This window comes from Pseudopodoces humilis, chromosome 1 (assembly GCF_049639895.1).
Source record: "Pseudopodoces humilis isolate 2021_Gansu_Grassland_sample_001 chromosome 1, ASM4963989v1, whole genome shotgun sequence".
Classification (NCBI taxonomy): Eukaryota; Metazoa; Chordata; class Aves; order Passeriformes; family Paridae; genus Pseudopodoces; species Pseudopodoces humilis.
In genome coordinates, this window is record NC_142200.1 from 151110644 (window position 1) to 151134817 (window position 24174).

The 24174-nt window shown below is 51.4% G+C and overlaps 3 protein-coding genes across 4 annotated transcripts in view; 1 reads left to right on the forward strand and 2 right to left on the reverse strand.

Annotated features, from left to right (window-relative positions):
• SETD2 (SET domain containing 2, histone lysine methyltransferase) overlaps nt 1–1105 on the reverse strand; it is a 55080-nt gene extending 53975 nt beyond the window's left edge. For both annotated transcript variants that reach the window (XR_015774529.1, XM_014260700.2), the window contains exon 1: nt 946–1105. Coding sequence is in view for 1 of the 2 variants with exons in the window: in XM_014260700.2 (XP_014116175.2) it covers nt 946–983 (38 nt within the window). In the remaining variant the exon portion in view is untranslated. The remainder of the gene's footprint in view (nt 1–945) is intronic.
• LOC148185272 (uncharacterized) lies at nt 982–3490 on the forward strand. The gene is made up of 5 exons (XM_088055535.1): nt 982–992; nt 1097–1662; nt 1985–2329; nt 2977–3218; nt 3369–3490. The coding sequence occupies exons 1-4, from the start codon at nt 982–984 to the stop codon at nt 3105–3107; spliced, it is 1053 nt and encodes a 350-aa protein (XP_087911661.1). The 3' UTR covers nt 3108–3218; nt 3369–3490.
• On the reverse strand, nt 3248–24155 carry KIF9 (kinesin family member 9). The gene is made up of 22 exons (XM_088067122.1): nt 24090–24155; nt 22959–23036; nt 22371–22573; nt 21564–21651; nt 20835–21000; nt 20604–20710; nt 19547–19771; nt 18462–18545; nt 18258–18350; nt 17414–17561; nt 16631–16695; nt 15443–15520; nt 14270–14338; nt 13534–13638; nt 13195–13250; nt 12662–12800; nt 11815–11933; nt 7439–7647; nt 6551–6730; nt 4974–5089; nt 4106–4210; nt 3248–3432 (listed from the first exon to the last, which is right to left on the reverse strand). The coding sequence occupies exons 1-22, from the start codon at nt 24135–24137 to the stop codon at nt 3325–3327; spliced, it is 2589 nt and encodes an 862-aa protein (XP_087923248.1). The 5' UTR covers nt 24138–24155; the 3' UTR covers nt 3248–3324.
• Between the last annotated feature and the right edge of the window lie 19 nt (nt 24156–24174).

Sequence of the window (24174 nt, forward strand, 5' to 3'; positions counted from 1 at the left end):
ACGGGAAGAATTCACTCAAAAAAGGTTTGCTCTGTTGTCCCTGCTCGAAAAAAACACCATTTTTAGCTTTGCCTCCAATCCGGCCATCGCTCTGGCGGGGGTGCTCCGTGCCAGATCTCTGCTCCTTCCACCCCAGAGCTGGCAAAGTTTACGGAGCCCCTGAATCCTTCACCAAGCAAGTCTAAAAATGTAAGAATAGCGTTGAGAACCAGCGGGAAACGGGTTGTGGGGGAGAAGCCCAGCAGGGACGCAGTGACTTCTCATGAGAGGAGATAAAGCCGGAGGCCCTGGCGGGATCAAGTGGGTGGCTTGGTGAAATTCCCCATCCAGAGGAGAACCAGAGTTCCCGGCCATTAGGCTGCTCCCCCTTCCCTGGCTCCTTCCTCCTGGCAGAAAATGGGGTCAGGGCAGGGGCCGCCCGCGGGGAGAGAATCCCAGGGGTAAAAGCAAGACGAGGCTCGGTAACTAGAAAAAACAGCATTAATGATAACAATAATAATAATAATAATCAAGAAGGTACTGAAAAATGGCCCCGCGGGGAGGCCGGGACACGTCCGCACGCTCCGCCCGGCTCCCCCCGCGTACCCCCGGGCAGGGCCGGGACAGGGAAAGGGACACGGGCAAGGGGAACACGGCCCCCGAGCCCAGCCGAGCCGCCAGCCCCGGCGCGGCCGCTCCCGCTCTCCGCCCTCCCCGCGCTCCCTGCCCGCCCTCCCCGCGCCCGCCCCGGCCGCGGCCATCACGCAAGGCCGGGGATGCGCGGCCTACCCCGGACCGGCGGGAGGACGGAGGGAAGGGGAAGGGAAAGGGCGGCGGTACAGGGAAAGAGAAGGGGCAAAAGGAACGGGAATGGGAAGGGGAACGGGAAGGGGAAGGGGCAGCGGCCCGGGTGCCGGCGGCCGCGCGGTGCCGGCGGGCCCGAGGCCGCGGAGGGCCCGCGCTTACTCCGGCGTGGGGTGCTCCGGGTCGTAGAAATCCCCCATGGTGGGTGGGCGGGCGCGGGGCTCCGCAAGTGCCCCCTGGCCGGGGAGGCCCCGCTCGCCCCGTCGGGGCTCCTCACATGGTCCGGCGGGGCCCCCCCGCCACCCGCGCCCAGCCCGGCCCGGCCCCGCCGCGATCCGCCCCGGCCGCCGGCTCCTCCTCCCGCGGCACCGCGCAGCACCGGGAGCCCTCCGGGAGCGGCCGCCGAGCCCCGGACCACGCCGGCATCGGGCCCGCCGTGTCGGTCAGCCGCGGCTCCGCCGGGAATTTGCTCGGCACGCAGCGGGATCAGCCCCGAGATCGCCCAGGCCACGGCGGGGACAGCGCCGGAATCGGCCGCGGTGCCACCGGGATCCCAGCGGGATCAGCCGCGGCACCGCCGGGACTTTCTTGGGAGCATCCTGGGAGCGGTGCAGGGATGGCACGGCGGAATCAGCCTGGGTGTCACTGGGATCCCAGCGGGATCAGCCGCGGGACTGCCGGCATCTCCTCCGGGTCAGCCGCAGCACCGGCAGGATCTCCCCGGGATCGCGCCTGGGTCACTGCCAGCAGCAGCCACGGGATCCCTCAGATCTCCTCGGGATCGCGCCTGGGTCACTGCCAGCAGCAGCCACGGGATCCCTCGGATCTCCCCGGGATCACCAGGACCGCATCAGCCTCACCCTGCGATCGCCACAGCAGGTTCAGCCACACTATTCCCGGGATCTCAATGGGATTTCCCTGCAGGATCTCCTTGGGATCACCCCTGGGATCCTCAGGAATCACCGGGAGCAGATGGGAGATCAGCGGGACCGCAGCCGGATCAGCTGCAGGCCTGCCAGGATCACCGGGGCTACACCTGGATCGCTCAGGGGACAGGGCAGGATCTTCCCGGGATCTCTCAGCATCACGCTGGGATCACCCCCAGGATCACACCCTGAGATCACACCCGGACACCAGCACCCCTTAGCACCAAATCCCATTTGCCCTAAAAATCACTAAAACCCCTTTTTTCCTTTCACAGGTCATTTCCCATCTTCCCGATCCGTGGGAGAGCTCCTCCATGGAATGGTGCTGGAGCACTTCAGGAGACCCAGCTGCTTCTGGGATGTTTGTTCACATGGAATCCTCCAAACCACATTTACAGCTTCCAAGACTGAGATTTCTGGGATTTCCCCAGATTTGGGAGCACAGTGTGGGCAGGAGGGACCCACAGGGATGAAGCGGGAGCAGAGGAGGGGTGGGTATAAGGAAGGACAAAGAAAGGTTCGGTTCCAGTCCCGTGGAAGTGTTTTCTTGGGAAATCCAGCCTGGCCTGAATTCCCAGCAGCTTTTTCAGCCTCTGGAATTGGATCATTACAAGGAAAAGGTGATTTCTGGGATGTTCTCCAGCGCCCTTCCAGAGGGCAGGTGCTGTTATAGGAACAGAGGGAAGCTCCAACAAATTCCAGCAAACCGAGCACCGCGGATTCGTTCCCTTTCCCAGTTTTCCATGGAAAATCTGGGATGCCCGAATGGGAACTGCTCCTGCCATGGCTGGTGCTGGTTTTGGCAGCGGGAGGTTCCCCAGGACACTGGAGCACAGGGTGTTGACTTTGGGGTTTTCAGCTTCCCAAACCATCTTGAGGGAGCTGGAGGGGCTCATCCTGGAGCAGAGGCGGCTCAGGGGGCACCTCCTGGCTCCCTGCAATTCCCTGGAAGAAGGTTGGAGCCAGGAGGGGTCGGGCTCTGCTGACAGGACCAGAGGGAAGGGCCTCAAGGGGAGGTTTGGGTGGGATATTGGGAATATTCCCCCTGGAAAGGGCTCTCCAGGCCTGGCCCAGCTGCCCAGGGCAGGGGTGGAGTCCCCATTGCTGGAGGGATTTCAAAGCCCTGTGGATGTGACACTTGGGGACACGGTCAGGGGTGGCTTTGGCAGTGCTGGGGGATGGTGGGACTTGTTCTTGGAGGGCTTTTCCAACCAAAACCATTCCGTGATTCCCCAGAAATGAATCTTTGTTTCATTCCCTTCTCCAGGCAGATCCAACAGGCCAAGCCATGACTTTGTTGCTCCAATGGGAACAAGCCCAGGAGAGCTTCAGCTCCAGCACCAGGAAGGAGGGAATCAGGAGCAGCCTGGCTTATCCACAGCAACCCCTGTGCCGTGACCCTGCCTTTTCCAGAGGCTCAGGAAAACCACTGGTGCTGTTGGACCTCCCTGGCTCCCGGCCTGTCCAAACAGCGGCATCGATCCCCAAAAACTCCCTGCCTGCCCAAAGGTTGGGTGCTTCGCTTTTCCCGCTGTTTATTTTGATAAATGGATGGTGGACGCGGGCATGAGGCACTTCCTGAGGTGGCGTTCCTTCGGGAATGCTGGGATCCAGGCTATGGCATGGGCAGGAAGGACAGGGCTCTTTTCTTCCCAGCAGCCGGGACCAGTCCGGGTTTCCTGCGCATTTTCCGGAGGGCCGCCATGGACCTGTTGAAGGTTTGCTGGGAACAGGGAACACAAAGGGATCACTCAGCTCAGCTCTGCTCTCAGAGAACACTCCTCACCTATAAAAGCTTCTTTCCTGAAAAATAAAAACTAAATTCCTTCCCAGACTTTCCAAGTGCTGTTGGAAAAAGCTGGGAAAATCCCCACCCCACCAGCATTGCTCTTTTGATAGCGGATCCCAGCAGGCTCCAAGGAGGGGACAGGAATCCCTAGGAAATTCTCCAGAGCCCCAAAAAGCTGCTTTTGAGATGTTTTCATGGAATCCCAGAATGATTTCAGTTGGAAGGGACCTTCAGGATCATCCTGATCCACCCCCTTCCATGGCAGGGACACCTCCCGCTGTCCCAGGCTGCTCCAGCCCGGCCTTGGGCACTTCCAGGGATCCAGGGGCAGCCACAGCTGCTCTGGGAATTCCATCCCAGCCAGGAATTCCTTCCCAATATCCCATCCAAGCAGTGGGAGCCATTCCCTGTGTCCTGTCCCTCCATCCCTTGCCCCTCTCCAGCTCTTCAGGGCCTGGGAAGTCTCTGGGGTCTCTCTGGAGCCTTCTCCAGGCTGAACATTCCCAGCTCTCTCTGGGTGAATTTGTTCTGGCTTGGAGCAGCCTGGGACAGGCACTGGATGATCCCAATCCATTCTGGGATTCTCCCAGGGCCCAGCTGGGGTTACCTTTTGGTCCGTGTTCATCCTGGCCCTGTAGAAGGACACGGAGCACGGGCAGTCCGGCAGCACCGTCCCCTGCATCCGCTCAAACTTGTCCTGCTCATCTTCACCCTGCCAGGGAAGAGAATTCCCCATTCCATGTGCAAACCACACTCCTGGAGACCTGGGACAAGGATCCTGTTTGCTGCACCCAACACCAGCTCAGCCAGGAAAACTGGAAGTGAGAGGTTCCCCTGTGCACACCTCGGAGGAGCAGCTCTGGGCAGGGCTTTGGGCAGAAACCTGCAAGGGTTGGGATTTTCCCACAGGAAAAATGAACATTCCCAGCTCTCCCAGCCTGGCTCCAGCCCTGGAGCAGCTCTGGGGCCTCCTCTGGATCTCTCTGGCAGCTCCAGGTCCCTCCTGAGCTGTTGGATCCAGGGCTGGGGCAGCTCTGCCGGTGGGGAATCACCTCAGAGGGGCAGAATTCCCCCTTCTGGTCCCACCTGGAATCCTGGGGAATGGGGAGTTGAACAGAAATGTGCTTTTCAGGATAAGCAAAGAGCCCATGGTGGCTCCTGCCACAGGACTGGTACTGACCACAGGAGTTTGGCTGCAAACCTGGGATCCCCCGGGAATCAGGCTCCCAAACTTCCCTGCACCCCCAGGCACTTTTCCCAGCTCCTGATATTCCACAGAGCCCAGGAGCCTCAGGCACCGTCCTGATTTAGCCTCTAAAGAGTGCAGGGAATGTGAAAGCAGGATGTGGCTCCAGATATTCCCTTTGTGCCTCCTTCTCCTTCTTTTTCTCCTCCTCCTCCTCCTCCTCCTCCTTCCACAGGCTTCCTCATTCCCTCACCACCCCAGACATCAGCAGAATTCCGGGATAACTCACCAGGCATGTGACTCTGTTGGTGGGAATCATCCCAGGTGTGATGTTCCCACCGGGCTTCAGAGCTTCCCTCACATGTTCAGGGATAAGGAAGGATTCGTTGTACCAGATCTCAAACTCTGGGAAGCAAAGAGGGGCAATTAATGGCTGTAATTAACGACCCAAAAGACAGCACAGATCGGTTCTCCCTGTGGATCAGGTGGGATCTCAGGAACTCAGAACTCCGGAATTTGGAGTTTAAACAATTGGAAAAGTGAATTTTTTGTTGTTGTTTAATGAAGGAGGCTGTTGGAGGTGGCCAGGAGGTGGTGGCCAGCTCTGGGGACAATCCCTGGCCATGAGAAGGCGCCGCTCCTGCAGCCCCCAGAATCCCTTTGGAAGCAGGGCTCGGATTTCAATCCCACGCACTCCAGCACAGCCGTCTGCCATCCCATAATAGGCAGTGAGAACACACAGCAGGTGGGAATTATGTCCTTATTAATCCTGGGCATTTCCCTGCTCCTGCTCTGGGTGAGTCCTGGATGTTTGAACAAACATCTGGAGCGCCCAAAAATGCCAAACCCGGATCCAGCAGGCACAGCTGTGACTGTCCTGCTCGTCCCTGGAATGATGGGAATGATTATCCCACTTCTTCCAGCGTGGGATGGATCCAAGCTGTCCCCTGGGAAATGCTGCCATGTGCACAACATCCAGATCTTTGGGATTCTGGAATTCCTACAGGGACGGGCAAACCCAGGGATACAGCAGGGGCAGTTGGAATCCACAGATTTCAAGGTGGGGCCCACCAGGAATTTGCAGGAATTTCCCAGGAAAAGCTCTTTTTCCTGCTAAGGATGCAACTCTGGAACCTGGAAACCACATAGGGACAGAGGAAATATTGGGAATCCAGAGGCAAAGCCCTATCCCAGGGCAATTCCTTAACCACCACCTCTATTTAATAAAATCTGGGATGAGATCTGGGGCCAGCAGTGTAAAATTCCTTGTGGGAGGCTTTTCCCCCGTGTAAGGGTGGCACCAAGGAGTGGAGGGACGTTATCTGGGAGAGAGGAGCCGCAGGAATTCCAGGTTAGGTCAGAAAACCCCACCTGAAATGGATAAAATCCAGTCTGGAAGGCAACAGGAAAAGGGACAACAGAGAATGGTAATTTGGCAAGGACAGGACAATTTGTAATTGGTAAAAGGTCATTTGGTAATTTAAAGGTAATTTAAAATTTTGGTAATTAAAAGGTAATTTAAAATTTTAAGAGGTAATTTGGAGGGACAGGACACGGGGAGCAGCTTCCACTGCCAGAGGGAGGGGAGAGATGGGATATTGGGAAGGAATTCCTGGCTGGGAGTGTGGGGAGAGACTGGGATGGAATTCCCAGAGCAGCTGTGGCTGCCCCTGGATCCCTGGCAGTGCCCAAGATTGGACAATGGGGTTTGGAGCAGCCTGGGACGGTGGGAGGGGATTGGAACTGGATAAGATGAATTGAAGCTGGACAACCCAAACCATCCTGGGATTCCATGGAGTTTGTGAGTGCTCCAGTCTGGATTTATCCCAGCTGAGCTGGAGCCTGCTGGATCCTGGTGCTCCGTACCTGAGATGAGCCTTTTCCGACACTTATCCAGGAGCTGCTGGCCGTACTGGATCTCTGCCTTCAGGTTCCTCAGCTCGGTGAAGGCAGCCCTGTGCTTCTCCTTCAGCTCCTTCAGCTTCAGGATGAGGGAAAACTCCTTCTCATCGATGATCACCTGTCCGTCCTCATCCGTGTATTCTCCTGGAGAGGGGGAAAAGGAAAAGCTTCTGGTGAGGGTGGAGAGCTCTGATGGAGGGTCTGACTTGGCTCCCAGGGGAAAAATCCCTGGGATTGTTGGAATGGGAGGCACAGAGAAGTTGTGGCTGTCCCTGGGTCCCTGGAAGTGTCCAAGGATAATGGGAATTCTGGAATTAAATATCTGTGTCGCTATAGGACACAGAATGATTCACACGGACACGGTTTAATGTATGATAGGGAAAAAAGTACTTTTATTTTTCTAACTCTGGTATTTATAGATTTTTGACAATGACCAGGGGTTGGATAGTGAGGTTACTACCTTCCCAATCACTCTGGTCATGTGAAACGTCCATTAAAAGATGTTTCTTAAAAAGAATGTATAAACATCTATGTTCATAGTTACTTTCCTGGGAAAGTGGCTAAAAACTATGAAAAAAAGATCAGAAATTTTAATTTTCAGGGCAACATCTCTGGACATCTGAGTAAAATCAAGCCTTTTAAACACCATGACAGAAATTAATGTCTAATTTATCCAAGGCCAGGTTGGATTTGGTTTGGAGCAGCAGTGGGAGGTGTCCCTGCCCATGGCAGAGGTGGAGTGGGATGATCCTTAACATCCCTTCCAATCCCAAACCATCCCATGGTTCTATGACCACCCAAAAGTGCTGGGAGCCCAGAGCTCCATCCCTCTGTCCCGTGCTGCCTCCTCACCCTCCTGCCTCCTCTTCCTCTTCTGAGCCTCCAGAGCCTCCTTGATCCCCTCCATCTGCTGCTTGATGCGTTTGATCCTCTGGGCCACGGAATGGCTTCTCTTCTTGCGGGAGATGAGGAGCCTCTTGTTCTCCCTGAAGATCCGGTGGATCTCCCGGCCAGCCTCCTTCTTAAACATCTCAAACGCTTCCTGCTTGGGTAGAGGGGACCTGAAACCAGATGTGGACACAGCAGGTCAGCCTGTCCTGCCCTGCAGCCTGGAATCGTGGAATGGTTCAGGTTGGATCATCGAGTCCAACCAACCCCAGCTCTGCCAAGGCCAGCCCTGACCTTGTCCCCAAGTGCCACATCCACAGGGATGTCACATCCTAACAGGGATGGGGACTCCACCCCTGCCCAGGGCAGCTGGGCCAGGCCTGGACAGCCCATTCCAGGAGGGAATAATCCCAATTTCCAACTTGAACCTCCCCCAGAAGCTGTTCACTCCTGTCCCTGTTCCCTGGGAGCAGAGCCCGACCCCCCTGGCTGTCCCCTCCTGCCAGGGACTTGTGCAGAGCCAGAAATTCCCCCTGAGCCTCCTTTGCTCCAGCCTGAGCCCCTTCCCAGCTCCCTCAGGAATTCTCCAGCCCCTTCCCAGCTCCCTCAGGAATTCTCCAGCCCCTTCCCATCTCCCTCAGGAATTCTCCAGACCCTTCCCAGCTCCCTCAGGAATTCTCCAGCCCTTTCCCAGCTCCCTCAGGAATTCTCCAGCCCTTTCCCAGCTCCCTCAGGAATTCTCCAGCCCCTTCCCAGCTCCCTCAGGAATTCTCCAGCCCCTTCCCAGCTCCCTCAGGAATTCTCCAGCCCTTTCCCAGCTCCCTCAGGAATTCTCCAGCCCTTTCCCAGCTCCCTCAGGAATTCTCCAGCCCCTTCCCAGCTCCCTCAGGAATTCTCCAGCCCCTTCCCAGCTCCCTCAGGAATTCTCCAGCCCCTTCCCAGCTCCCTCAGGAATTCTCCAGCCCTTTCCCAGCTCCCTCAGGAATTCTCCAGCCCCTTCCCAGCTCCCTCAGGAATTCTCCAGCCCCTTCCCAGCTCCTTCAGGAATTCTCCAGCCCCTTCCCAGCTCCATTCCCTTTCCTGGACTCACTCCAGCCCCTCCAGGTCTCTCCTGTCAGGAGGAGCCCAGACTTGGACATTCCCATGCCAACCCCGACACCCACTGTGCCCCAGGCTACCCCCAGAACAAAGTTCTTGACACAGACACCATATTCCTCAGGAGATGCCTCAGAACTGAGAATTCCCTGGAAAGCCTGGCTTTCATGGGTTGAATTTCCACAAAAATAATGGATATTGTTCCTCCCTATTGTTAAACAAATGCCTTTGCTCTTCCCAGGCTGCATTCCCAGCACGGATCAGTCTCCTCTGGAGAGGAGGAGCTCCAAGAGCAGGTCAGCTCCACAACACTGCTGCCATGCCCTGGAAGTCCTGCCTGTGTCCCAAGTGGGAATTCCAAGTGCCATTCCCGACTTTTCTGCGGATTGTCTTTGATGCCAGCGTGTCCCTGTGAACACCTGGTGTCATTCCAACAGGAGCCACTCCAGGCAAAAAAAAAAAAAAAGGGAGAATCTCACAGCCCACAGACGCTGCTCTGTGCTGTGGATATTCCTGGAGAGCAGGATGGATTTGGGAGCAGAAAGCAGGAACAGAAAACCATGGAATGATTTGGGTTGGAAGGGACCTTAAAGCTCATCTCGCTCCAACACAGGTGCACATTCCTCACTCCAAACTGCAGCTCCTGCCTTCCCTGAGTGACCTCTTAAGGGCATTTTCCAGCTCCTCCAGGGCTGTGTGGCACCATTCCCGTGCCAAATCCTGGCACAGGGCTGTAAACAACAGCCCCTGGGCAAGGAGCCACGGCTGCAGCTCCCAGAGGCTGCTCCGAGCTGCTGGAAGGGCTCTGGGATGTGCCTGTGCAGCTGCAGCCGCCTGTCCTGCCAGCCCTGGGAATGCAGAGGGACACAAATCCCCTGGAGAGGCCCTGGAGGGAATGGAAACACAGGGAGCAGCTCCAGGAGGGAATTCTGCAGCAGCTTCACTGCTCTGCTGGAAGCCAGAAAGGACAACCTGGGCTGGTCCCAGCGTGGGCAGCAGGAAATGGGGAATTCTGCCTCTCTGCACAATTCTCCCCACCTGCAGAGCTGCCCCAGCCCCGGATCCAACAGCTCAGGAGAAACCTGGAGAGATCCAGAGGAGGCCCCAGAGCTGCTCCAGGGCTGGAGCCGGGCTGGGAGAGCTGGGAATGTTCCCCTGGAGAGGAGAAGCTCCAGGGAGAGCTCAGAGCCCCTTGCAGGGCCTGAAGGGGCTCCAGGAGAGCTGGAGAGGGACTGGGGACAAGGGATGGAGGGACAGGACACAGGGAATGGCTTCCCACTGCTTGGATGGGATATTGGGAAGGAATTCCTGGCTGGGATGGAATTCCCAGAGCAGCTGTGGCTGTCCCTGGATCCCTGGCAGTGCCCAAGGCCAGGCTGGATGGGGTTTGGAGCAGCCTGGGACAGTGAGAGGTGTCCCTGCCATGACAGGGGTTGGAATGGGATGATCCCTAAATTCCCTCCCAACCCAAGCCAGGCTGCAATTCCATCATTCTATTGATCCATTTCCAGGAGTGTGGGGATTTCTGGCTGGATGTGAGGTGTCCCTGCAGTTTTCCCACTCACCAAAGGGATGCTGCAGTCTTCAGAGATCAAGGAATTATATTAATTTAAATTAAATAAAATTAAATAAATTAAACTGATTGAAGTTTTGAAATATTCAAGAGCAGCTGACCAGGTAACCCTCACCAGCACCATTTGGAGCTCAGGGTGTTCCCACCACCATTCCTATCCTGTATTCCCTGGAGATTTCCAAATCTCTCCCCTTTGCCTTGGAGTTGTACTCAGGGAACACAATCCAACTGTTCCAGTGTACAGCACCCTCTGGAAAAGGGGATTTACTCCCTCACAGGGAAAATCTACCTGAGCTGGGAATCCTGCACTGAAGGTGGGACTGAGGCCTCTTCATCACTTTCCTGATCACTTCCTTCCTCTTCCTCATCCAGATCCTTGGTGGGGCTTTTGGGCAGTGAGGAATCATCCTGACTTGCCTCAGAGGGAGGGCTCCCACTTCTTTCCTTCCTGACAGGGGGGAAAAGACGAACCAGATTCATTAATTTCTTCACCAGAGGGATCTGGAAGCAAAGGGTTTGCCTTTGCTGAGTTAAAAACTGAGCTAAAAACCAAAGTTTCCAGGGAAATATCCGCTGACAAGGAATAAAATCAACATTGTTCCCACAAATCCTTAATTCTCAGCGTGGAGGAACAGCCCTGGATAATGTGGAACACAGGCCAGGCTGGATGAGCTCTCTTGGGAAGGATCTCAAGGACACAAATCCCACCCTGCCCAGCTTTGGGCACACCTGGACAAAGACCAGCCCTTTCCAAAAGGAATCTCCGAGGATTTGATCCAACCCCACATTTAAACCAAGCCTGGCTCCCTGCTTTTCCTAATCCCTCCAGCTTCAGCTGCAGGGAATAGAATCATCATGGAATCATGGAATGGTTTCAGTTGGAAAGGGCCTTAAAACCCATCCAGTGCCACCCCTGCCATGGCAGGGACACCTCTGTCACTGTCCCAGGCTGCTCCAAGCCAAATCCAGCCCGGCCTTGGGCACTGCCAGGGATCCAGGAGTAGCCACAGCTGCTCTGGGAATTCCATCCCAGCCCTTCCCCAGCCTCCCAGGAGATTTCTTCCTAAGGAATGGTGTGACCAGGAGAGTGTGATTTGCACCAGAGGCAGAGGAGTCTCCCTAAAACCAGAGAGCCCAGGGGTCACCAAAAGCCTTGGTGATTCCTCTGCTCCCTCCACGAGACTTTGGGGAAATGTCAGGGAAGAACCAAGCAGGGATTTGCTTCTGTGAACTGAAGGTTCTTCCTCTGCTCAGGACTGGCTGGTTCCCCCTTCCCTCCCCAGTTCCCTCCTCCATGGGCTGCACATTCCTGCCTGACCAGAGCTGGGAAGTGCTGGATCCTGCACTTGGAACACCACAAGGATTGGGATGGAACTGGGAAAGGCCCTGAGGGGGCAGGAGGAGCCAGGGAGCAGGGACAGGACAAGGGGAAACAGCCCCAGGCTGGGCCAGGGGAGGCTCAGTTGGATATTGGGAAAATCCCTTCCCTAAAAAGGGTGCCCAGGGCTGGAGGGATTTAAAATCCCTGTGGATGTGGCACTTGGGGACACAGTCAGGGGTGGCCTTGGCAGTGCTGGGGGATGGCTGGACACGATGACCTTAAAGGGCTTTTCCAATGTTGATGATTTTGTGATTCCACGATTATCAGAGGTAAAGGAGAGGTTTAACTCACTCATCACCCTCCTCAGCTTCCTTCTTCCCACCAGGAATGGGAGATGTAGGAGGACTTCCAGCCTCAAGAGTCTCTTCATCCTCCTGCTCCAAATCCTCTTCCTTACCAGCAGCAGTTTCCTGGGAACAGAAAGGAACAATCCATTTGTGCACACCATGGAAGCTGCACAGGCCAGCAGCTCCTCCAGCCCCTGGAACAACCCAGTGTGGGAATTAAAAACTCTGGGAGAGCCCACAGGAGGATTTATGGATTAGGTCAGGGATTTATACACTCAGCTCCAGAAATTATCAGGATTAAAAAAAGGGATCTCAGCAGAGGAAAGAGCTCACCTTCTCCAAGCCAGGGACAGACAGGTCACTTTGGAGATTGTACAGGACCAGGGGAGGGGGCACTGTGAAAATGGGATTTTGGGAAGCAATTCCTGGCTGGAAGGGTGGAGAGGCCCTGGGATGGAATCCCCAGAGCAGCTGTGGCTGCCCCTGGATCCCTGGAAGTGTGGAAGACCAGGCTGGATTTGGTTTGGAGCAACCTGGAATAGCGGGAGGTGTCCCTGCCCATAGAATGGGATGATCTTTCATGCTCCTTCCAACCCAAACTTTTCTGGGATTCCAATTCCCATTTCATAAATTCTTCTGTGCAGATAAAGGGCCCAATGAATCCCTCTGCAGCCAGGAATTCCTCCTTGTTCCCAGTGCATCTCTGCTCTGGACTTTTTAACCAAGTCACCCCACTGACATTCCTGAGTTTGATTTCAACAGGGAAAATCTGCTTTATACAATTCCCATTTTGGCAGCAAAGCAGCTGGATCTGGGGTGGATTCTGGGCCAGGTGGAGCCCCAGGATTTACCATGTCCTTCTGCTCCTGCTGCTGCTCCTGAGCCTCCTCCAAACGCAGATCCGAGCTGGACTCGGACTCCACAGCGCTGTCCTTGCGTCCCAGCCCGTACTTGTTCCAGAGCCTGCACTCCACCTCTTCCTCCTGTTGGCTGAGGAAAAACCAGCCCTTTAGGACTCCTTTCCCACCTGTGATCCCTGCCAAAGCCAGATTCCCAAAGAAAAACCCCTTTTACCTCTTGCTTTATCCCTCAACACCCCTCCCACGTCTCTTCCTCTCCTTTTCCCTGACTTTCCTTTCGGGCTCTCTAATATTAAAGCTTTTTGATGGTTATTTTAATATTGTCCAGGACCTTTGAATGATCCACATCAAACCACATTAACTCTGCTCAGTCCCATCCCCTTGTCTGAACCTTTAATCCAGGTTGGAGGGGGCTTGGAGCAGCCTGGGATAGTGAGAGGTGTCCCTGCCCATGGAATGGGGTGGAATGGGATGATCCTCAAGGTTCTTCCCAACCCAAACCAGTCTGGAATCTCTGAACTTACCTTACAATCACTTTGAACTGCCTAAACACCTCCTGGATCTGCCTGACATTCACAATCTGAGGATGAGAGGTACAAAACCATCAATTTTGGTATTAATTATACAAAGGAGTTCCAAATAAATCAGTTTTAAAGGGTTTTGAGATTAAGGAAAAGTCTCCTGGAGCCTCCAAACCAGCAAAACTGGAATGAAAACATGCAAAATGTGCAAAAAGAAATCCAATTACAATCCTGTAGTGGGTCTGGGGTGAAAAGCAGCCACTTCAAAAGACATTTTCATTGCTCCTCTCCTGGAGGAAAAGGGGATGGAACCAGGATTTAAGTTATTTTTTCACTACTTACACTGATTTCCTCGATGACTCCTCTGAGGTATTTCTGGACTTGGGATCTGATTTCTGCTCTCTGGGATGTAGTCAGGGGGTTGTAACTCATGAAGGAACGATTTGCCTGAAAGGAAAGATGGAAAACTGAGAATCAGGGAGTTACAAAGAGCTGAGGGAGCCTTTGAGAGCGAAGGGGACAGAGCTTTGGGCAGGTCCTGTCGTGGTGGGACAGGAGTGATGGCTTTAAACTAAAAGAGGGGAGATTCAGGCTGGATTTGAGGAAGGAATTTTTGGCTGTGAGGGTGGCACAGGTGCCCAGAGCAGCTGTGGCTGCCCCTGGATCCCTGGAAGTGCCCAAAGCCAGGCTGGAATGGGCTTGGAGCACCTGGGACAATGATGGGAGGTGACAGGGGGTGGAATGGGATGAGATTTAAGGTCCCTTCCAACCCAAACCATTCTGGAATTCTGTGATTCCATTGGTCTGACAAACACCTGGAATTGCTGTGCCCATTTCTGCTCAGGATTCTCATCACCTGACTTGGCAGGAGATGGGATTTGGGATCAACCAACCAACACAAGAGCTTCAAGGGTCTGGAAAAAAAACCCCAAACCCCATCTCTGGTGGCCAGAGATTGAAATTCCAACACAATCCCTCTGTGTGGGACCTCCAGAGGTTTCCCCAAGCCCCAGAGGATGGTGCTGGGAGCAGAGGGAAGGACACAACCCCACTGGACAATGAGTTCACTGCTCCTCACCAAGCTGTCCTGCATGATCAGCTCTTGCTTCAGGAGATGGATCTCCTCCTCCAGAGCCTTCACCGATGCCTAACAGGGGGAAAAAAAGGATGAGCAAATGACTAAATTATACTGGGAATAAAAAACCTGCTAAAAGCAGCAGGAGATTGGCTGCTGAAGAATATCCCAGCTGGATCCCAGCTCCCTCAGGGCCTGCAGCAGGGAATTAGTGGGGCTGGAAATCAGTTTGATTTTCCTTTGATTAGCTCCCTGCAGAGTTTCTGCCTGCAGAGCCTGCCTGAGCCATCAAAGGAAGGGCACTGCTTTTTAATGGGATGATTTCCTGCTCTGGAATTGCAGGGACCATCAAATTCCTGGCTCTGGGATGTTATCCTGGAAGCCAAGCATTGTGCAGGGCTCACCTCTGCCCTGAACTCAGCAGCTCGGACAGTAACTGGGACAAAGGAGAGATTTTCCTGTGCTGGATTGGACTGAATTTCTCCCTAACATGGAATATCTTCGAGGATTCACTATTTAAAATGTGTTTCCAGAAAGGTGAGCACAAAAATCTTGGGATTCGGGGGGAAGTGGACACTGAGCTGCTCTGAAGGGACATCTGGAGCACCAAAGCACAAAGTTCCCTTCCAATTTCAGCTCTCCCAGTTTGGTTTTCAAGCTGAAAGTGCACTCTAATATCCTTCCTTTCGATGATTTCCTTAATTAACCAAGTTTTCTAATTGTGGAGAAGCTGTTCTGTTACCAGCAGCAACAGGGATAAAGCTGCAGGAGAACTGGAGATGATTTCCCTGCATGTCAGGGGAATAATTCACCAGAAAATCTCTCTGTTGAGAGCTGAATCTCATCAGAAAAATGTGGGATATGCAGGAGAAAGAACCCCCAGGAAGATGTGACCACCTGCATGGTTGTGCCTTAGACCAGGGAAGAAAAATAAAAAATTTTATTATAAAAATAATAATAATGTAATAAAAAACTCTTATAAAAAACCTATAAAAAAGTTTCAGATGGATTCATTTGATCACCCACCCAAAATCAGCGGTGTCAGCCTGGCTGAGGAAGGTCCATTGATTAAACTGCCTCATTTTCCTCTGGATTTTCAGGTTATTATCCTGCATATTAATGCTAATTAATATTATTAATACTAATCCCCTTCCTCCAGGCCCCTCCTGTCCGTACCTCACGGTAAAAAGGCTCGTTGGGGACAGGCTCTGCTGTCACCCAGTTCATCCTGGTGGCAAAACGCAGGGAGGACAGCTGGAAAAACAAGGTTTGGAGAAAATCAAATATTGGCAGCATTTTCCTAATCTTTCTACTTAATTCCATCAGATCCAAGAGCAGAGAAATATAAAATCTGTGAATTGTTCCAGGGGATTCCTTCCTGTTTGCTCCGGATCTGGCTCACCCAGGGGGGAATTTCACACATTTTATCATTTACAAGTTAAAAAAAACAATTTCTGGGAGGTTCCTCCTGGTTCCTGCTCCAGCCAGCTCAGCTCTGCTGGGAACTGGAGCAATCCCAGGGATTCCAGGAGGTGATGACCCATGGAAACACAGGAAATAATATTAATAGTGACAATAACAATAATAATAATTATTATATTAATAATAATAGATAATAGATAATAGATAATAGATAATAGATAATAGATAATAGATAATAGATAATAGATAATGTTATTATTATTAATAATAATTACTTATATATTAATTAATAATATCATAATTATAATAATATTGATTAACATATTAATATATTGTAATATATAATAAATATGATATGATATGATATGATATGATATGATATGTTATATAATATATAATATATAATATATAATATATAATATATAATATATAATATATAATATATAAAAATAATTACTTATATATTAATTAATAATACTATAATTATAATATTACTTAATATTTGATATATTATAGTATATAATAAATATTATATTATATTATATTATATTATATTATATTATATTATATTATATTAATAATATAATGTATATTATATGCATATAATAATTATATAGTAATAATAATTATATATAATATAATAATATGTTATTATATATAATAATTATATAAAATGTAATTATATAAAATGTAATAATAATAATAATAATAATAATAATAATAATAATAATCTCTCCAGTGAGAGATTCAATCCGAGCAGCTCCTGCCTGCTCTGCTTCAGGTTCTCATCTGACAGGAGTCTGGTTTTGAGCCTTTGGGATAGGATGAGCTTTTTTAGTTTGGGATGAATTAGTCAGGTTTCCCTGTCCAAACCCTCCAGAGACTGCTCCTTGAAGGAAGCAGGAACAAGGTCTGGATTCTGCAGGAATTCCTCCAACTCACAGTCTCTTCCACATGCTCAGCTTCCCCATAGATGTTTGTCACCAGCACAGTGTTGCAGTTTCCCCCTGGGAAAAAAAATAAATAATAATAAAAATATAGCAAATAATAAAATTTTGGGTGATTTTTTTGTTGTTGTTGTTGTTTCCTTTTCTGCAGTGTGTTTTATTCTGTGCTGACTAAAAGAGAGCAGAGGAATCCCAGAATGGTTTGGGGTGAAAGGGACTTTAGTGATCATCCATCCCACCCCTATCCACACCTCTCACTGTCCCAGGCTGCTCCAAGCCCTGTCCAACCTTGGACACTTCCAAGGAACACCCACAGCTTGTCTGGGAATTCCATCCCAGCCCCTCCCCACCATTCCAGCCAGGAATTCCTTCCCAATATCCCACCTCAGGCTTGGCTGAGTTGAAAAAAGCACAAAGGACACACCAGCATGCAACTATCCCTCCAAAGGGCACAGAAAAAGGTGAAATTTGTGTCTGGTGGGATGAGGATGCAGGAAGAGAATGGAAATAAAAACTCCCAGTTCCAGGGGTTTGTAAAGATCATTTTTTTCTTTTCAGGGTGCCCTTGGATCCCTGGAAGTGTCCCAGGTTGGACACTTGGATCAGCCTGGGATGGTGGGAGGTGTCCCTGCCCATGACAGGGGAGGAACAGATGATCCTCAAGGTCCCTCCCAACCCAAACCATTCCAGGATTTCCACGATAAATGACACCCTTAGGACTCTCTGTGCCCATCTGTGCATCCCTTTAGCAGGAGCTGCTGGAAGTGGCAGCCCTTACCCAGCGAGTCCTTGAGGACGTGGGTGAGTTTGCTCTGCCGGAAGGGGATGTGCTCGCGCTTGGGATCGGCCAGGGCGATGATGAGCTGCTCCAGGAAGGACAGGGATTTGTTGATGTAGGAGGCCTCCACCCGGACCTGGCCCTCAGACTGCAAGGGAGAGCAACAGAAAACAGTTCTGGTCACCCAGCAGGACAGGGAGGGTTCCTTATTCTCTGTGGGGCTGATGGGGTTTGGATTGTGAGCAGTGCAGAATGGTGTGGAATCGGGGAATTGTTGAGTTTGGGACTATTAAATCGAGCCAAACCATCCCTGAGCTCTGCCGAGCCCTGACCTTGTCCCCAAGTGCCACATCCACAGGGATGTCACATCCTAACAGGGATGGGGACTCCACCCCTGCCCAGGGCAGCTGGGCCAGGCCTGGACAGCCCATTCCAGGAGGGAATAATCCCAATTTCCAACTTGAACCTCCCCCAGAAGCTGTTCACTCCTGTCCCTGTTCCTGACCCCCCGGCTGTCCCCTCCTGCCAGGGACTTGTGCAGAGCCAGAAATTCCCCCTGAGCCTCCTTTGCTCCGGGCTGAGCCCCTTCCCAGCTCCCTCAGGAATTCTCCAGCCCATTCCCAGCTCCCTCAGGAATTCTCCAGCCCTTTCCCAGCTCCCTCAGGAATTCTCCAGCCCCATCCCAGCTCCCTCAGGAATTCTCCAGCCCCTTCCCAGCTCCCTCAGGAATTCTCCAGCCCCTTCCCCATCTCCCTCAGGAATTCTCCAGCCCCTTCCCAGCTCCATTCCCCTCCCTATTTTTCCAAAGGGACCCAAAGGAACCTGAGGAGCTCCCATCACTCACCCCAGTCTTGCTCAGTCTCTCAGACCCTGCCAGGTCAATTAAGGTGATTTTAGATTTCAGGCATTTGTGATTTGTGTAATCTCTGGAGCGACACTGAGGGAGAGAGGAAGAAAAACTGAAATACAGGGAAAAACAGACTGCAAAGATGCTCCTGGATCCCTGGAAAGTCCTTCCAATTCCTAGGGACAAGGCTGGAGCTCTCACCTCAATGTACATGGTGAAGATGCAGTGGGATCTGGAGGAATTCTTATTCAGGGAGTGCTCTCCTATCACTCTGTTGGTCTCACCCTGCCAATGGAGAGAAAATTCCAGGCTCAGCTCATGGAACTGTGGCTTTTTGAGGATAAGCCAGGCAACATCTCTGTGGCTCTTTCCATTTCCTGATGATTGGAAAAGCCGAGAGCTCCCCAAGCTTCAAATGGCACTGAAAATTCCCACAGGTGCGATGGCCACGGATCTGAACCTCAGCCAGGAACACAAAGGGATGCTGGAAATGGCCTTAAAGCCCATCCCATTCCACCCCCTGGATGGGCAGGGACACCTCCCACCATCCCAGGCTGCTCCAACCCGGCCTTGGGCACTGCCAGTGATCCAGGGGCAGCCACAGCTGCTCTGGGAATTCCATCCCAGCCAGGAATTCCTTCCCAATATCCCATCCAACCAGTGGGAAGCCATTCCCTGTGTCCTGTCCCTCCATCCCTTGTCCCCAGTCCCTCTCCAGCTCTCCTGGAGCACCTTCAGGCCCTGCAAGGGGCTCTGAGCTCTCCCTGGAGCTTCTCCATTCCCAGCTCTCCCAGCCATCATCAGCCTCCTTCCACCCTTTAAAAAGTGAGAAGCAGTTCCTGCACATTCCAGAGCTGAGGACAGCACGGGGTTATTAAAAAGGCCAGAGAAAGATTTTAAGGACAAAGCAGATGGCTCTGGGTGAGGATCCACTTCCCCCAGCCAGATCCAATTATTTATCCCTGTTTTCCTCACAAACTGAAGCAGCCACGAGGAAAAGAAAGATGCTGATCTCAGTCACCAACATCCCCTCACAAACCTCTCACCCTGACCAGCCCTGCTGTCAATTCCAACAGCATCATCATCATCCAAAACCATCTTTTCTTCCAGAATCCCCTAAGCCAGGCACATTTTCCTTGCAACACCAAGAATTCCCAGTTTTACTCCCCACAATCCAGAGGGACGGCTGAACCTCATCCCACCACCTTGGCCACCCGCTGCCGCTTTTCCGCCTCCTCCCTCAGGCAGAGCCCACAACATCCAAGGGAATATTTGCTTTCTCTTGCCTCAAAAAGGAGATGCAGAGCCTCCTCCTCGTGGCTGACGGGGTGGATGGAGAGCCCCTTGACATAAATCCCCTGGGGACCGTCCATGACGGCCAGCTGGTTGTCCTTGCAGCCCCGGCCCAGCGCCGGCGCCAGGAGGTCGAACAAGGCCTCGTTGTAAATCTCCAGGTAGGAAATTCGGACAGTGACCAGGATATTGAGGAATTCTGCAGCTGATTTGAAGATCTGCACCGAGACAAAGGGCTTGTGTCCGTTCACAGGCGGGATTTTCAGTTAGTTGTGGCTTTTTAGAGAAGATATTTATGTAGGTGTTGGTGTGAGATATAAATGGGGGTGATGTAAGTAGATAAAATGTATCAACAGGTATAAAATAGAAATAGATAAAAAATAGAAATAAATTGATTGAGGTGTATACAAAGCATCAATTTCTGTAATACAGAGATAGATATTGATAGAGTTCTGAACAGCTCCAAGTGCATCTAGGGGCATGTGGGGCTAAATCTGAGCTCTGAGGGCTCAGCTTGGATTTGGATTTAATGATTTTATAGAATCATGGAATTCTGGAATGGTTTGGGTTGGAAGGGACCTTAAAACTCATCCCACTCCACCCCTGCCATGGCAGGGACACTCCCACTGTCCCAGGCTGCTCCAAGCCAAATCCAGCCTGGCCTTGGGCACTGCCAGGGATCCAGGGGCAGCCACAGCTGCTCTGGGCACTTGTGCCAGGGCCTCTGTGCCTTAGAGGTGGTTTTTAATGATTTTATGATCAGTTTTAACCTGATTTCACACAATGACAGTTTGGGAAACACCTCTTTAGAAGGCTGGGTGACATTTGGGGAGCAGCAGGAACTAAAAAGGAACAACCCCAGAGAACAACAATAAAACTCCTTCATTCTTTAACCATCATCCCTGAGGTAAAACAAAGAAAAAAAAACCCCACAAACGTATTCAGTGTGTTCAAACACTTTGCTATCAGCAAGATAGAAATTGATTTTTGGTGTTTCACCAAAGATTCCTTGGTGTTTGTCCCTCCTCCTTTCCCAGGCAGCTGCAGTACCTGCTGGATGGCTCTGGGGATGATCCCTCGGTTTCTGTACTCAGAGGCTGCTCCCGTCATGGTGTAGGTTTTGCCAGCCCCAGTCTGCCCATAGCACATGATGGTGCCTAAAAAAACCCAAAAGCAACAGGATCGACTCAGGAGGGAGCCTCCAACAGAGCAGCAAATAGATCTCTGCTCAAATCCAATCTGGTTTAATGATCAAAAAGAATAATAATTGCAATAAATCACCATTGTAACCCTGCAAAGCTTTGGCCACCACGTTCTTTGCCACGGTCTCATAAACCATTTCCTGGGAAGTGTTGTGGAGGAGCCCATCCAGCTTGAAGGACCACTCAGTCTGAGAGTTATTCACAACTCCTCCCTTGGGACTCTTCTGGATGTAGATATCGATGCTCTGCAACCCAAAAAGAGAGGGAGATCAACTCAACAGCCTTGAGGGATTTCAGCAACTGAAGAGCTGGGATTAACTAGACAAATAACAGAGTTATTTTACTGCCTTGGATGGCTCTAGAGGTCCTAAAAATATCTGGTAATGCTCTCAAATTTCTGGTGATAATTATTATAAATAAAAGGAAATGTGGTTAAGCTCATCTGTTTAACTTTCAGCGATTTTGTGCCTCAGGGAAATCTTTAATTAAGCGAGAGAAGGCAAAGGGAGGAATTTGCATAAGAGGGGATGGAAATAGACTGTGCCAAATTGTGGTTAGCACTGGGAATTCCTCATGGATCAGCCAGTCCCAGTCCTTTGGAGGGTTTTCCTGTTGATTGTACCACAGGAATTGTGTTTTCCATCCTCACACTAGCTGTGACAAAACCACTGCCAAGCAGGAACTGCACGCACCAACACCCCCCAAAACATCATCCGTGGCCTCAAGGGATGGAAAAATCCAGGCTTTCCAGTGGAAAAGCTGAAGCCAAACTCCAAACCTTCCCCATTTCCAATTTCTTTTACTCTACCTTGTTGTCTGACCCAAGCTTGATCATATCTTGGGCAAAATGAGCGGTTGGCTTGACCCGCACGAACGCCAGGACTCGCTTTGGTGTTCTAAGGAGAGAGGCAAAAATGAGGAAAAGAAGAATCCTGCATATCCTGAACTGAAATTTATGTTATTTGTCAGCAAAAGGTGAGGCAGAGGAGTCAAAATTTCAAACAATGTGTTGGCAATTATTCAGCTGCAGTTTTTATTCCCCATTAAAAGCAACTGCAGGCAAAGAGGGGCTGAAAATTCCTCACAGCCTTGTCCCGCTTGGAAAACTGAGGATGTGAAATGAGAGGGGTCAAACTGATTCTGATTTCCTGATTTCCTTGTGTGTACCAGGCTCAGGAGTGTTGGACAACACCAGTTTTGTTCCCCTTAGCCTTGGAAAGCAATATATTTGGGATTTTCTTTTGTCACAGGCAGCCTTTCTGGGGAAACAATTTAAATTCCCAATGAGCAGCTGATTTTCAATCTCCTGGAGGATCTGCTGAGTAAAACCCCCACAAGGAGGCTCATCCAGCTGCTAAAGGACATGCATTGAGGATTTTTAAATCCCTGGAATGTGTAAATCCCACATTTTCCCTCAAACACTTCCTCCAGACAGCCTGTGCTCAATAATTGTGTAATTAGTGACAACTTCTACTTCGGGACAAAACCTTTGGGATTTCTGGTACATGCAGGGTTTTTGTGACCTCTCACACTTTACCTGCTGTGACTGCTCTAAAAGGAATGGAGATGAGGCAGGATTTGTTGTATTTCAAGCAGGGGAAGGTTTGGGGAGTACCTGGGGCTGTTACCCTCGTGCTCAACCTCAGAGAGCAGAGAGGAAATGATGCTCTCCTGGTCATCCTGCTTCTTCTGCTTCTCCTTCTCCTCCTCCTTCTCCTGCTCTTGGTCCTTCTCCTTCTGCTCTTGGTCCTTCTCCTGCTCTTGCTCTTGTTCCTGTTTCTGTTCCTGCTCCTGGGATTTCACAGGGATCACAGAACTCTGCCCAAAAAAAAAAGCCCCAGAACCCGGTGTTGGAGCAGCTGGGAAATATTTCTACAGGGAAAGGAGGAGGGGAAAAAATTGGGGAAAAAATCTCCCCCTAGGAATCAGGGGGAGAACAAATCCTAAATGAGTGGCACTTTCCTTGCTGCAGCCCTTTGTGGGGCTTTTCACAGGTGAGGACAACAGCAATTTTTGCTGGTTATTAACGTCAGGAGAGGGGAAAGAATTCCCAGAGCGGCTTTCCCTGGATCCCTGGAAGTGTCCAAGGCCAGCTTGGACACTTGGAGCAGCCTGGGACAGTGGGAGGTGTCCCTGCCATGGCTCTGGAGGGGTTTGAGGATCCTTCCCAACCAAACCATTCCAGGATTCCAGCTGGAATTACCGTTTGTTCGCCCTCTGCGTTGGACACAGAACTTGGATTCGTTTCCAGCCCCTCAGAGCTTTCCTGCTCCTCTTCCTCCTGCCAGGGAAAAACAGCCCCAGTCCCATGTGGAAAATGTTATAAATGACAATTACAATTATCAGCTTTCACATTTATGTCTTGGATTTTGGGAGTTGTTACTGATCACAAAGGCTCTGGCACGGTACAATTTGTGATTCCCTTTAAGTCTGGGAGTGCAGACTCTGTCAGCTCACACAAGCACAGCACAACTTCCAGAAATAGCAGTGTGATAAAGAAATATTCTATCTTAAGCCTTGGCATAATTTAAAATAGAAATGATGTGATGTTAAAAACACCAGGAGAAAAATTTACTACTGACTCTCCAGCTATTCACAAGTGTCGAAACAACAGAAGGGAGCCTCGAGAAGAAATAAAATATATTGATTTTAATCTACAGCATGGCAGGCAAGTCAAAGGTTAAAACCAAGCAAAAGAATTCCCAAGATATGTAAAGCCACAGGAATGTTTGAATATGCATAACGCTCATTAATATGCATTTAACCGGTATGGAAGTAAATTGTTTTAAGTTAACAGTGTGCCTTTGGCAGATTGCCAAAGCTCCCCAGCGCTGGATGTTGTCCCTTTTATCTTTTATTAAACTTTTATACAAAATTTGAGAGAGTGAAACTTGTTTGTCACAGAAAACACCCTCGGAGACACAGGGGACGATCTCTAAAACCTCGGAAGGGGGAGGCTCCCCTTCCCACACCTCGGGGCAGCAGATTTTGGCAGGACTTTGGGAAAAATCCATCTGGAAGGGTTGGGACTTGTCCGGGGAAGCTGTGGCTGTCCCTGGATCCCTGGCAGTGCCCAAGGCCAGGCTGGACACTGGGGTTTGGAGCAGCCCGGGGCAGTGGGAGGTGTCCCTGCCATGGCAGGGGTGGAATGGGATGATCACTAAATCACGCCATGCTTCTCTCCATGAACCTCCCGAGATGTGGGGGGGGGGGGGGGCGATGCCCGGGGGCTGATGCCGCCTGTGCAGGGATACGACCTCCGGCACTCCGATCACCCCTTGAGAAGGGGAGGGCGACCCCCCGGGCTCCCCCCTCGTCCTTTTCTCATTTCCACCTGTGATCCCTCTACAGCGGAGTCCGGTGCGGCGTCCGGGGTCGCCATGGCAGCGTCCACTTCCGGGTTCTCTATGGTAACGGCA

Excerpts from the sequence above, each read along its gene's own strand:
- LOC148185272 (XM_088055535.1), top strand. Across the intron at positions 1,663-1,984 it reads CCCTGCGATCGCCACAGCAG|GTCATTTCCCATCTTCCCGA; the intron begins GTTCAGCCACAC and ends TTCCTTTCACAG. Across the intron at positions 2,330-2,976 it reads TGGATCATTACAAGGAAAAG|GCAGATCCAACAGGCCAAGC; the intron begins GTGATTTCTGGG and ends TCCCTTCTCCAG.
- KIF9 (XM_088067122.1), bottom strand. The coding sequence starts at position 24,137 with ATGGCGACCCCGGACGCCGCACCGGACTCCGCTGTAGAGGGATCACAG. Across the intron at positions 21,001-21,563 it reads AGCTTGGGTCAGACAACAAG|AGCATCGATATCTACATCCA; the intron begins GTAGAGTAAAAG and ends TTTGGGTTGCAG. Across the intron at positions 5,090-6,550 it reads TCGGAAAAGGCTCATCTCAG|AGTTTGAGATCTGGTACAAC; the intron begins GTACGGAGCACC and ends TTTGCTTCCCAG.